The 15,156-nt window shown below is 41.2% G+C and overlaps 1 protein-coding gene across 1 annotated transcript in view; it reads right to left on the bottom strand.

The window, feature by feature from the left end:
* Positions 1–15,156, bottom strand: part of IKZF2 (IKAROS family zinc finger 2) — a 135,012-nt gene that overhangs the window by 61,480 nt on the left and 58,376 nt on the right. The window contains exon 4 of the mRNA XM_074968103.1: positions 798–1,064. Coding sequence (XP_074824204.1) covers positions 798–1,064 — 267 coding nt within the window. The remainder of the gene's footprint in view (positions 1–797; positions 1,065–15,156) is intronic.

Consider the following 15,156-nt stretch of genomic DNA (forward strand, 5'->3'; position numbering starts at 1 on the left):
ATATGTATAGTATTGCTCTGTGCAAAAGTTCTATTGATCTCTTTGTCATCAATTGCTCATTACTGCACTGCAAACTATTCAGTTCATAAAGGGATAATACAAAAAGTCTTTTCTTACTCTTCCTAACCTCCCTGCCCCCCACTAGTTCCTAAGTACAATATCTGAGTGTGGACTGTCTGTCACACCATTAACAATATCAAAGGCATAAGGCAAGAAAGAACTTTCTTCTTCCCAGAATCTGTGAGGAAAGCATGAAGCACCTTAAGTATGTGCTTAACTTTAAACATATGCTTAAGTCCCAGTACAGTAAGCACATGCTTTAAGTGCTTTCTTGAATTGGGGTCCCAATCTGAGTGCAACCCAAGGCTTTCCCCAGATACTTACACATGTCCCATCTTGAAGCCTAGTCACTTTAGCCACTTAGCTTTGAAGAAGAACGTATGGGATCACACACACATTAAAGACATGGAAAAGAATGACACCTGTCAATTCTATTTGTGCTGATCATTCACCATATTACTGCTAGGCAAGAATGATGAAGTCTGATTTCCAGACTTCTTTTCTTTGCTATTCCTAAGAACGGAAGGCCGGCACTCAATGCCAAGAAAGCTTTTTGCTTGCCAACAATAGAGTGCCACCGGAATTTTGAAAGAGCAAATCCACCCCAATCCCCCTTCCGCACCCCACCCCAACATCCTCTATTGTCACCCTTGAGTACAAAGGCAAGAGAAGAGTTGTCAGGTAATATCAACATCAGATGCCACAGGCAGTCATCAGTTTTTCTTTCAGCTGCTTACCAGTGTGGCTCCTTTTATGTACCATAAGCACATTGGGCCCAATGCAAACCATGCCACAGACGTCACATTTCAGTTTACCATTCGGAAGCCGGATTCCTCCCTCGCCTGACAGCTCCTGGATCTTTCTGTTGTCCGCCATCTCGCTGTTCTCAGAGAGAGGTTCTTCCAAGCTGCTTCCTTCATCATGACCCCTGATCTCATCTTCACGGCTTAGGGGTTTCCTGTCAGACTCCTCATCGCTTTGCATTTCTAGCTTTACTGAATTTGCTGAAATGTTAAAAAATATATAAACAAAAAAAAAATCAGTCTTTTCCTCATTACCAACTAACTAATACCGTGGCCAATTAGCATTATTATTAATTATTTGACTACAGTAATGTCTAGAGGCCCCAAACATGATCAGGGCCCTATTGTGCTAGGTGCTGTACATGCACATAGTTAAAGATGGACCCCCAACCCTAAACATATAAATCTATTCTAAACAGACAAACAGTAGGAGAAAGAAAGACTTTTTATTCCCATTTTGCAGATGGGAAACTAGGGCACAGAGAAATTAAGTGACTTGCCCAAGGTCACCCAGAAATTCTGTGAAAGAACAAGAAACTGAATCCAGATCTTCCACTGCTTTGACTACAAAGTCAAAGTCATTCTTCCTTTCATGGATCCACTGAATGCAAGGAGTACAAAAAGAGTCGCGTACCACAGGGAATGAGCAGTTAAAAATATTTACTCCTCCCCTTGTACCTAATTCTAGCGGTTGCACATCAAACTATATATAGCAGTCTTCCAGATAGAGAATGCTACATAGTCAGTTCACTGAAATGAACTCTCCTTAAAGGGACACTTGTTCAAAACAAATTAGTTTAATGAAGAAGGGCGTACATGGTGCAAAGATAATCTCCAAGTCATAGTTCTTGCACAGACCTACTACGCCAGCTGTGTTCTGGTTTGCAGTTCACGTATACAAGTGGGGTAAGGGCATCCCATTGTCTGTATACTCTGTTAGAGCCTGACACACAGTCTGGGAGTCTTTCATTGACTTCAGCAGACTTTATTTTAGACCGTTAAGGTGTCACCCAAATTCCATCAAAGCCGATGAGAACTGAAAAAAATCAGACCCCTTGCTGACGTGTCTCAATGCGAGTGTAGATCCCTCACCTTCGGCACTGACATTTGAAAATGTTGTCCAGTTAGCGAAAGCTGCTGTAAAGAATGCCCCAGAGTTTCACTGTCTAGCCACAGAACAGACATAGGTGTGTCAGAACCTGAAGACCCAAAGAAGAGTTCTGTGGAGCTCAAAAGCTCATGTCTCTCACGAACAGAAGTTGGTCCAATAAAATGTATTCCCTCGCCCACTTTGTCTCTCTCATATAGGCTACAGGACAGCCATCATATAGGAGCAATTTCAGCCCCTACAGACTGAGGTTCGAGTTGAACAAGAGGGTAAAAGCTTCCTCCATTTCCCATTACAAGTACCCTGAGCTACCCAGTCCCTCAGCATTAACCTCATTAGTTACTCTTCTATGTCCCCACCCTAAATATTTGATAGGTTCAGAAATCTGTGTTTCCATGTTGCCTAGGGCATGTACAGTGATAGGAACAAAACCAGGAGATCAAAGGCCAATTAAAGGTGACTTTCTAATTGTACAATTGTCAAAATACATCTCCCACTGTTAACCAGGGCATTAATGGGAGCCAAGGAATGCATATACTGTAGTAAGGCCCATGCAGAAAAAGGAGACAGATCGAGATGGTAGCCGTACGTCATTGTAAATCCAGCCATCAAAACATTAAGCATTTTACATTATGAAATATTTTTGCTCTTTATTTGCTGAACGGAAATGATATTTTATTTCCACAAAGATACATTTGCTGATACAAAGATACCATGTTGCAACTGAGGGCTAAACGGTGACTTTGCCTCAAGGTCTGGGTCTGGGCTCCCGCTCATTCCCTGCCCCTTCCCCATGCACAGGAGAGAGCAGGAATATAGCAGCCCACAGAAGCAGCTTTCTCCAGCACGCTGCTAGCTATGGTATGGGTAACTGGCACAGAGGAATAAGGGAAAGCCTTACTACTCTTTACTCACCTGTGTGGACATGAAGGACAAACCACAATCTGGCCCCAAATATGTACAATTCCTATGTTTTACACAGAGTTTTTCAAAGAAACCACGAAGATAGACATTTTCAAGAAAATTTTATAAACATCTCACTTTTTTTAATCAAAATTGCAAATTTCAATTTTTATTCTAACCTGCCCCAGTTTTGTTTGTTTGAATGATGTGAAATGATTCAAGGTAACAAATTAAGAGCAAAAGACCCGGGATCAATTCCTAGCTATGCCATTAGCCTCCTGGGAGACCTTGGGCAAGTCATTTCCCTCATTGTGCCTCAGTTTCCCCAACTGTAAAAGGATACTGTCCTCCTATGTAAAGCACTTTGAAATCTACAGATGAAAAACACTGTATCATCACCATAATTATGCAGAGCTCTTACTCCGTACTTTATATCAGAGCTCAAAGCGACTCACAATCTTTGAATGTGTTTACACTCTCATCACTCCTCTAAGGCAAGGCAGTGCCATAGTCCCATTTTACAGATAAAGAAACAGAGGCACAGCAAGGCTAACTGACTTGCTCCAAGTCACACAGGACAGTTTTAGTTCATTGCAAGGTCTTTGCTTTGGGAATGAAAGGGCCAAGGTTCTAATCCTGCCTTGTCTTTGAAAGTATCTGTGTATGATTTATGTGGAGCCAAATTATTAAAGGTGCTGAGAACCAGCAGCTCCCGTTGACTTCCACTGGAACTGGGGGTGTTCAGGGTATCAGCGCAACAAGCCCAAAGTAATCGTGTCTGCTGTCTATGTGGATTTGTTACACAGGAAGTCTGTGGCAGAGTGAGGAGTAGGACACTGCTCTCCTGACCCAAAATACTGTGTCTTAACCACAAGATTACCCTTTATCCCTGTAGAGTAGGAACAATATGCAAAATAGTCACAACACACTTTGCACCAAGTGAAGGGGTGTATATCTATGTGAGTGACCGAGTGTGTGCGTGTGCACATGCAAGAGAGAGGAGTGTAATTTGTATCCAGGGTATATTTTTATATAAACTGTATCTCGATTGTATTTATTGTATCTGGAACGTTCATTGGTGCTGAGCCTTCACAGTTCCCATTCAAGTCCATGGGAGCCCTTGTTGCTGAGCACCTCTGAAAATAAGTGACCTGAAAATAAGGTCAGAAGTGCTTAGAAACTGGGAGATTGTCGTCAGTGTCTTATTTTATCTTAACTGAGTGTTGCCTTCTGCTGAATGCTGGCTTGAATCCAGTAGGATAAACAGCAAAACAAAACAGAGCGAGTTGTTTGCTGCAAAACAACCTTCCAGACACACAACCCTCTCAACTCCTCAGAACACAGCTCAGTAGAATCCTCCAAAGGCTGTATACGGAGAGTTGCTCATTCCATCTCATCACTTAAAAGCACTCTGGCTATTGTGCAGAATTGTTCAGCCTGTTGACAAAAGTTCATACCCGCACCCCCTTTGACTCTGTCCCTGCTGCTTTCAGAAACCTGGCATCATGTGTTTGTTGCTCTGTGAAGGTTCCCTCTTCAGCTGGGACTAGGGAGAGTTGCAGGTCTCCAAGGAAGGGAATGCTGCTACTGTGGGGATCACCTCAGCTCTTCATGAGGACTTTGCTAATCAAGTCATCCTTGCTGCTTTACTTCATGTTGATACATATACCAGACATGTACAATATTTTACAAACACACACAGTTCAGGGGGCGTATTTATTTCTTCTATTTTATTCAGCCCAAAGTCAAGAGCTATTTACATAACCTTTTCTTTGATTTCACCTATTGCCACAAATTTAACAAATAAAAGAATTATGTTAAAGAGAGAAAGGATGTATAAAGCAGAGTTTGGTGCTATCCTGTACCGTATAATGTCTGCAGGTAAACTGCACTACAAGGCTCTTCTTTGCATACTTACTGAAAACTGCAATCATTCTTGCACTTGACTATGCAATAGATAAATACATATGCACAGAACAAAGTTGAAACTTTTCAGCACCTCTTCTACAACAATACAGCAATCACAACAATACAGCAAATGAGTCTAAAATGTCAAACACAATCCAGAAGGACAAGCTGGGTGAGTAATCTCTTTTATTGGACCAACCTCTGTTGGTGAAAGAGAGAAAACTTTTGAGTTTATACAGAGCTCTTCTCCAGATCTGAAGAAGAGCTCTCTGTAGGCTTGAAAGCTTGTCTCTTTCCCCAATGGACGCTGGTCCAATAAAATATATTACCTCACCCACCTTGTCTCTAATATCCTGGGGCCAATACGGCTACAACCACACTGCAAACTAATTATTAAAAAAAAAAAAAAAAAAAACAGATTTTTTCAAGGAGCATCAAACCTGAAGCCAGAAGCTTTTCCAATTTAACTTTTCTTCATTTTATCACCATTCACTTTATTGTACTGTTCAACACCTCCTGACACAAACTGAGACAATCACCCACCATAAAAGCACCATCCATAAACCTGATGCTAACAGCATGCATTCAGTGGGGCCTACAACTGCTTTTCTTTCCTTCTGAGTATCAGTATTCAACTGACCCTAGCTTATACTTGAAGAGTAATTATTTTCTACAGGGAACTCTAGGTAATGCAATCTTGTCTCATATGCTAATTAATCAACAATGCCATATTAAGCAGTGCTCTGGTAAGTCCTTAGCGCCAAAATATTTTCTTTATCCATGAATAAGCATAACAATCACCAGCAAAAATATTAGCAGATGTTATGCTCCTATTTTAATGATTTTTCGCGCTTGAGTATTGCAAGATGATCCTGCTGTGCATTTTATCCTCTATTATGGAAGTTATCTCCCCCAAAAAATGAGATTTAGAAAATCCCTAGTGTCTCATTAAAAGTTTTGATCCCCAGCTGGGGCTACAAGGTACAGTATTGAAAAGTAAAGGTCATTATTTAAAAAAAAACAAGGAGGTAGTAATGCACAGTGGTACCCCACTGCAAGACAAAGGGAAGCACAAAAACTCCTGCTGATAGAATATCATGGGGCAGACACAGTGTAACATACAAAATCAAAGAAATTCGAAGTTAATGCTGACAAAATGTGTTCTTAACTCAGCATGGATCTAAACAGTGTAGAGCAGATCCCAAATTAGCTCACCCAGTGTTTGTTCTAAAAACCCTTGTCCAGGCACAGTGAACAAAGTCATGGATATATTGCCCGCCTTATTTCAACATTTCAAAGACCTGAGGAAATTAAGTAAAAGTTAGTAAATACAACTACTCGGGTAAGACAGACTCAAAGCACTAACTAGAGAAGGAGATATTACAGGTAGGCACAGTGGGAGCTTTTCCATAAAGTCCGGTCAATGATCTATAACAGGGGAGGCCAACTTACTGACCCTGCAAGACTTATATGACAATCTTCAGATGAAGAACCTGGGCATACCTGCTGGGGCTTGGGGCTTCAGCTGCTGCCACTCCCCAAGGAGCTAAAGCAGAGACCCCTCCTTGGAGCTCCCAGCTGTTTGCCACTGCCTCTCCCAACAAAGCTAATAGCTGGGAGCTGAAGGGAGGGGCTGCTGAGGGAAAGCGGGGGAGTGTGCCTGGGTGTGTGTGACTCAAGCTGTTGGCAGGACCAAACCTTTAAATTGTGCCGCCCCCCTTTTACAGGCAGCAGTCGTCTCTGACAGAAGCCCTAGCCCCACCACCCCGCCGCAGGGCAGAAGCCCTGAGCTCTGCCCCCAGTCTGGTAGGTGAAGAATGGTGGGCGTGGAGGGCTCCAGGAGCCGCCCTTTAACTTCAAAAGAGCTGCACGTGGCTCACGAGCGGCAGTTTGGCCACCCCGATCTATAACAATTGGCCTGTTCCACTCCCAGCTTCTCCTAGGTATAATTCACGTGTAATGGTTTGGGGATATGGCCAGCTGTCCACTACGGATGATCATGCAATGACCTAACTCCTTCCACATCTGAACCTGGGCTTATGGACTGAAAGATTACTACATGAAAGCACTGTGCCTCATGTCCATCCAGTTGAGAGGGGGTGTATGTGGGGGAGAGGTAGGTTTAATTTTAGAAACATGGGCGGTGGAACGGCAAGTGGTTTATGACACGAAAGAAAGACAAAAAACAGTTTTGCTAATTACCTTAAATTTCAAGAAGAAGAAGAAGAAGAAAAAAAGAGCAAGTTTCAGCCTGAAATGATTCTGAAAGTTCAAGGTAAAAAAACACCACAAGTATCTTTTTTTTTTCCTGGAAACAAACAATAAGGCCTGATTCACAATTAACTCTACAGTTATGTCTACACTGCACAGTTAACTCAGGAGACTGGAATCCAGGTCCAAGCACCTGAGTCAGCCCAGCCGGAGTGTAAGCATCCCCACTGCCAAGCCCTACCTGAGTTACTACGTCCTCACTGTTTCTACACTCACCCACGTGTGCCTGGGAGCATGTGCCCTGGTTCTTTGGGCGGAGACACTCTAGGCTTCCTTCCCCAGTCAGCTGTGTCCATTTTAGGAGACCTTGTCCATCCTTTGAGTATGGAGGGGAGAACTGTCAGAAGGGGACTGGAGGACTAGCAGAACTTGACTGGTCTCTAGCCTACGTCCTCACTGCAAAGTAGATGGGTTCCATCCTGAATTAAAGCAGAGCCTGGGCTCTGACCCACACCCCAACTGGGAAAATGAGCCTGGGTTTAATGCACTTCCAAACTGGGTCAGAGGATTTTCTGTGTGGGCAGCAGGAGCAGGGTGGATAAAAATCAATTTTTAAAAATAAATGGATTTTTTATTTAAATCTGATTTTTTAAACATTTTAATCAAATACCATTGTGGGTTTTTTTAAAAAAAGAAAACCTATTTAAAATTACATTTGAAATTGACTGCCTATGTTAAGACCTAAACTTACTATCTATTAAAATAATTTAAATTAAATTAAAAATATGTCAAATAGTACATGTTTGCTTCCAAGTTTTAAAGAAAGACAAAACCATGGAACTGGTGGAAGTCACTGGCTAAGCATCTGGAGGAACCAGAGTTTGTTGATGTGCTAAACTACTTTTGACAGCAGTAGCCTCTTGTGCAGGTGCAGAGAGAATGTTTTCTTCATTTCAGTTTATTCAACTAGTTCAGTTCAATGATTAGTTCATTCAAAATTAAATAATCAATTGGGAATTGAAAAAGCAGGCAAGCTTGTTTTCCCTCTTCCAATTTATAAACAAACACTAGATGCACGTTGATCAGATGTTTTCAGAGAACTATCCACGATGGCTCCAAGATCTCTTTCTTGGGTAGCAACATCTAATTTAGACCCCATCATTTTGTATGTATAGTTGGGATTATTTTTTCCAATGTGCATTACTTTGCACTTACCAATATGAAATTTCGTCTGCCATTTTGTTGCCCAGTCTTGTGAGATCCATTCAGCTTTGGACTGAACTATCTTGGAGTAAATTTGTATCGTCTGCAAATTTTGCCACCTCACTGTTCAACCCCTTTTCCAAATAATTTATGAATATGTTGAACAGCACAGGTTCCAGTACAGATCTTTGGGGGACCCCATTACTCACCTCTCTCCATTGCAAAAACTGGCCATTTATTCCTGCCCTTTATTTCCTCTCTTTTAACGAGCTACTGATCCATGAGAGGACCTTACCTCTTATCCCATGATTACACTGCCAGAATGGTAAAGAGGCTTTAATTCTAGTGTAAACATAATTTGATGCTGGAGCAATGCAAAGGGGTCTCATTATAAAGACGACCCATACCCTGAGCTTCTTCTTCAGGGCAGAATTTGGCCCTTAATTAAAGAGGCTTTATAATCAACTTTGGTTCTAACAATAACGTGTTGCCAAAGGTTTAAACAAGGAGCGCCCACAAAAATTCTCTCACTTAGAAAGTCATGGGTATCCGGACAGAGCAGAGGGATAAGGGACTAGGGAATCTATTAATCTGTTTCTGCATAGTCAAGGAGGGAGGCAACTCCACTTGGCAAACAGACGTATATTAAAAAGTGTACTTACTGGAAACTTTATACTTTGTTCCTGAAAAATGCACGGGGCCTGATTCTCCTCTTGCTTACACGTGTGTAAATCAGGAGTGACTCCAAAGTCAGTAGAGCTACACTGGTGAATGCTGACAAGAAAGGCGAATCAGGTCCACTGAATGTATGGATAGTATACTGCAGCATTCAACATATCCAATGGGGAAGAAAGGGGAAAATGAAGATATTTCAATGGTGTCTATGGGTGGTATCTTCCTGCAGGAAATTTTCTGGAAAAATATTTTGACACTTGTGCAAATTGGTACATTCCAAAGGGAAGTCCAGTTGCTCTTGAATAGTATTTTTTTTTTAAAAAAGCCCCAGTGATAAGTCACTCCTGATTTACACAGGTGTAAGCAAGAGGAGAATCAGGCCCCATGCATCTTTGGCTGAATTGACTGAGCTGTATCCAGGGAAAGGGTGAACTCCGTGAACAAAGGAAGAGGAATTACCCCTCTCCTCTTTCAGTTTTAAGTAGAGGCTCTTGTACATGCGCAAAAGCCTCTCCCACTACACTACTGAATGTCAGATTTGTTCACCAGCTGACACAGCATGAGCTACCAAGATGACACTCTTGTGCACATGACAGCCCAGGTCCTCAGATGGTGGGAATCCATGCGACATACTGATTTCAATAGTGCTTTGTCGAGATATACCACAACCCAAATGCTTCTTCACCTGTCCACGTTGACTCAAATGGTTAGAAGTAGATTACAAAGTTTTTATCTACACTACTGCTGGGATTTAGCAGTCAGCGTAAAGGCACTAGGTGTCCATAGTCCATGGGAATTGGGTGCCTAATTTAGGCACCTTTCAAAATCCCAGACGACAAAAGGATTTTATAAGGACATTGAAGAATCACGGGTTTAATCCTGCTCCCAATAAAATCGATGGCAAAGCTTCTGTTGAATTCAAATGGGAACATGATTGGGCCATGTATTTCAGGTCTGTAAGAGGGGCTAGTTTCATTTACAGTTCTGTTATACCCAGTTGGTTTAAACTGGTTTCTCTGCAGTGTCAAAACAGAGTTTTGATTGCTCTGTTTTTAACACCACCCTCTTTCTCCCAATTGGATTGTCCAGTGCCACATACAAGTGGTGGGGACAGTGGTAGTGAAACCAGTGGAACAACTTTCATAGCGGTCTATATAAGCTTATATAACTATTCCAACTGACAAGAAAAAACGTTATAGTCATGGCAAGTATTCAGACTCAAACCCACAAACTCCCAACAAGTTCAGCACTGAGATGAAATGCCATTTCTAAAAATGGGGCCAAATGCTGACACCCGTTACTCACCATGAATAGCACTTTATTCAGTGAGTAGTCCTACTGAAAGAGATTACTCAGGAAGAAATTACTCAGCACAAGTAAGGGTAGCAGAATTTGTCCCCAATTTTGGACCTGACCCAAAGGCCTTCAGAGTCAATGGGACTCTATCTATTGACTTCAATGGGCTTTGGATTAGACCCTCTGTGCCTGGATTTTGCAACTCATATGACAGGATAGATACATAATCACTCAGTGTTGGGCAAACCTTCCATAAAAAGATCCTGAGGTCAAATTTTGCCCTTAAATGCACAAATGTAACTAGATGAATGAAAACTGCATGTTCATATCCAAGGCAAGCCTTTGGACCTTCTACAATATGTGTAGTGAACCCAGCAGGCAGGATTCCCCTCTCAGCTCAGTTTAACCTTTGTTACTTTAGTAGAGTTACTCCTGATTTACACCAGAGAATCAGCCCTAATATTTAGTGAGTTTTCTCGAATCTGACAGCATTGGTCTAACATTAAGGACTTCAAACACTTTATTTTTTTTTAAGAGGTTGGTTCTGAGCTATAATAAGGAGCACTTACTCATTGACCTGTGACACTGTCTGCTAACGTTCACTCCCAAGCGACTTGTTAAGATCCTACTGTGAATTTTATACCCCAAAACTTAGAAATTTGTAATGGAAATGTTGACAGATTACAGCTATATCGGGATCATCAATAAATATATATAGCACCACTTCAAATTACCAAAACCTCATAGTTTCACTTATCATCATCTCTACTTCTCAAAGAGCGTGTGACTTCCTAAATGCTTTCTAAAACACGCAATGCATAATAACTATAACAATAACAAGGATTTCATTTATAAAGAGCCCTGTCCACCAGGGGAATTGCACTAAATTAAAAAAAAAAAATTAACAGAAACAGTGATCCAAAGCCAAGTGAAGTGCCTAAAGAGATTCCCATAGTCTTTAATATGCTTTGGATCAGGTGCTTAAATAGCGGCTGCTCATTTTCTGTGTCTATTATTGTATATGTTTTAAAACTAGTATTTTTAAGAAGTGTAAGGCTTTCATCACAAGTTACACCCTTTGGGCTTCTCAAGTGATCTTAGCTCATGGAAACAAGCTTGCTTTGTTTTTAATTACGAAACTCCAAGTGCTCTTAATACAACTTGATCTATCTGTGTCCTCTTCTAGGAAATAACTATAAACGACACAGCAAAGATACTTCTCCCCAACAGGACACACCTCCACTGAGTCATCCAACCATGGAAAAATTTTTGGAGAAGCACCTGTCACAAACACAAATATTTTGTACGCCTTCATCTATGAACTGCAAAAGGAATCTTAACATTTTCATTTTGTTTCTTTATTTTAATCAATGCTTTTCCTGCATCTTGTCAACGTCCCATTTAATTGACCATGTTGGAGTAAAAATAATGGGGCTAGATCCTTAGCTGCTGTAAATCAGTGACGATCGAGTGACGTCAATTGAGCTTTGCAGATTTCCCCCAGCTGAGGATCAGGACAGCGACATGACAAAATATGAGCAAACTAATTTATTACGCACCCCGTGCTCTCTTAAAACAAATTTCAGTGGGCCGCTGAAAATCCTTGAATGGTTGTATCATTAATGTGTTAGCCCACCAATACGATCATTATGCATTGTCTTCCTTTTTTCATTCTGTATAAGTAGCCTGATGTGGCTGTGTGTACTACTCAGTTCTTGTGGAAAAGTTTCCAAAGTCAGTTAAAACATTTGTTTTTTTATTTGTAGAGTTCAGACAAGAAGTTGTGCTGCTTTAAGAGACCTGTTTCATTGGACATAATTTAAAAATGTGTTTTTCTCTCCGTTTTCACTTTGTTGGTTTCAGACAGTCCATGAAGGTCAAGGTACTGGACTCCTGGGAACTAGAGAGTTCCGCTTATGCTCTGAGACCCTAGTAACACATACAGTCAGAACAATGTAACGTGCCAAGGATGGAGTGCAACTACCAAGGGCCAAATTCTTCTACTCTTCCTCAATTATCAAAGGGGCTATTCACAGAATGCACCACTGCTGAACCTGAGTAAGAGTAATACAATCTGGTCCTGAATTTCCTTGCTTTTGCAAATTCAAAAGGACAAAGCGTGACTATAACTGTTTACATCCTTTTACCCTTGAACACTGTTTTAAACGTAACTTCAGTTATCTATTTACATCAGAAATTAGACATTAAAGGTCCAACTCCTTTCTACTGCATGATAGATTCTGATGTCACAGCAATAGAAATCTGGAGTAACTAAGCCACTGAAGTCAATTTAAAAAGAACAGGAGTACTTGTGGCACCTTAGAGACTAACAAATGTATTTGAGCATAAGCTTTCATGAGCTACAGCCCACTTCATCGGATGAAGTCAATTTATGAGCCACAGGTTCTGATCTCATTTATACTGGTTAAAACTTGACTAACTACTCTACTACAGGGTATCCTAAACTGTTATAAATCAATGTAACTCCAGTGGATTAGTTACAGCAGCTGAGGATCTAACCCAATATTGTTCACAGATGTAAAATTGTCTAAGTGAAAGGAGAATCAGACCTGCTGAGTCTAATTCTGAAAATTCTTATATACACAGGTAATTCTTGCCCATGACCGAAGCCCCATTGAAATCAATGGGAGTGTTCATTTGTGCAAGGATTATTTATGATTGCAGGATTGGGCCCAAACTCCACCAACATAAAACAAACCAGATATTAAACTGGAGAAATATTTCAATAAATATCCCTTAAAAAAATCTAGAAATGTTACGCTGTCACCTGTATTATTAATGTAGGCAGTGACAGATGGCAATGGAAAAAGATATAAAATAACTCTCGGAGTATTAACTTATTTCAGTAGCATGTGTGTCAGATTCTTTAGCATAAAAAACTGGCATTACACAGTCTCATTAAATCTATGCATCTGTGTAGCAACTTGCAATTTCTGGATATTTTCTGACAGTGTTCAAACCAAAAGCTTTTGCCTCACATTTCTTTTCTCAAGAAAGGCAAACAAAAGCAAAACCTTATGGTAAATATTCCTGAATAACTCTTAGAGAAGATTTGCTATTCATCATCTGTACATTTTTCCCTTTTAAGGAAAGATGAGGGGAAGGGCAGGTGATTATATACATGGAAATCTAAATATTTGTCAGATAAAGAAATGGTTACTGATTTTAAAGCGAAAACAATCATTTTCTCACTTTTTATTGCTTCCAGAGCCAAACTGTACATCATATTATTCAACATTGTGCCAATAAAATGGCATACAAATAGTCCCATTGACTTTTATAGGACTACTCAGAGAAGTAAGGATTATATGTTTGGGGGACTGGGTCCAAAATCAGAGACATTTTAGACTACTGTAGACGTGCAATAATGTACAAACAGATGAAGAGTTTGAGAAAATTGGAACCCCCTTAAAATTCTACCCTGAGTGTTCTCCCAGAGGGCTCAGCATTGCTCAGGAAGGCAGAGAGCTAGCAGATTTATGCAGACTAAAGTTCCTGCATATTAATTACAATCTTCTCCCTGCCGCATCTGTTGTTCTCTATTGCTCCCATCCCATGCCATTGATGGAGCTGCTGCTGCCATCAATGGAAGTGCAGCAAGCCCTCCAGGGCAGAGAGTGTGTACACCCATGCATACAGCTCCTGGCTCAATGAGGCCCTGATGCTGATTGAAACCTGGGGGTACTACAACAGCACAAATACGATACAACAGCAGCATGCACTGCCGTCACTACATATTCACTAGAAATTGACAGGGAGAAGAAGAAATCAATAGTGGAGATGGAAGACCAGAATTCTACCTGGAAGAAACACAGCAGCTCTGCTGGTATTTGCATATTCAACTCTAACCTCACAAATGGTCATTTCTTTTTCAGCTACTCTTACGGTATCTTAGACAGCACTGATCTCTGAAAGACCTGGTAATATCTCATGGAAAACTAAAATCTATGTACTCAGAAAGATTTCTGCCTAAATGCCAAGCCATGCTGTAGGGCCAAAGGGCCAAACTCAGGCCTGGCATAAGTCATTTTGGTGTTGAAATATTTTGTTTCCTTGGGCTATGGATTTGTCTAAAGCTATTTACATGCCAGTACTTATTACAGGCATGGCTGGTTGCATCACCTATTATTGCCTGATACTTCTCATAAGTCCCCCCTTTTGAGTTGCTTGTAACTTTGCCAAACTTTAGCTGTTTGAGCTGAAATTCTCCATGCCAGGTATCTGCCTCAGGCTGAATTTTGGGGAAAAAATAAGAAAATCAGTCCAAATGGTTCATTTCCAAGAACAAGGCTAGGGAAAATAAATATGTTGTTTTGCCATGCTAAAACAATTCTGGCAACCTTGTCTTTGAAAAGCTCCAGTGCCCCCATGATTTGGAGAAGGGACTTGGAATTTGGCAGGGGGAGAGGGAAGAGGGGCGCTTTGCATCAGGGATGTGTCTTTTGATGAGAAAATCTGCCCAAATTTGGCTAAGTTATAAGACTTTGGCAAAATCACAGTTTGCACATGCTCAGCAGAGACTTTTGATTTTAAGAGCAAAAATCTCTTTAGTTCCCATCTTCACTGTGTGTGCTTTAGCCTTTCACAGCTGCTACTAGTGACCATGCACATGAACCATCCCTACAGAATGACTGAGAATGCTTCCTCCAACCCAGGGGTATAGTGTGTTAAGCCAGACTTTCCCTGCAATGTCTGTTCCCAGCCAGAACCAAGACCCAGGAGCCCATCTCTCCTGTGCTCTCAATGACTTATCTGCTGATGCCCAAGCAGTGTGGAAGAGGAAGCTGCCTGACTCATATGCAAAATGGACAAAAGCCCTACCTGTGGGGATAGGTGGTGAGGGGGGAGGCCAAGAGCAGTAGCTTAGGATAAAGAGACTGGGAGGTAACTGGGACTAGAAGATGCGAGGAGAGAGAGACTGGGACTGGCTGGGTATGGAAACTAGGTCTGGGAGCCAGGGATGGAATG

This window comes from Natator depressus, chromosome 11, assembly GCF_965152275.1.
Source record: "Natator depressus isolate rNatDep1 chromosome 11, rNatDep2.hap1, whole genome shotgun sequence".
In the NCBI taxonomy this organism is placed as follows: domain Eukaryota; kingdom Metazoa; phylum Chordata; order Testudines; family Cheloniidae; genus Natator; species Natator depressus.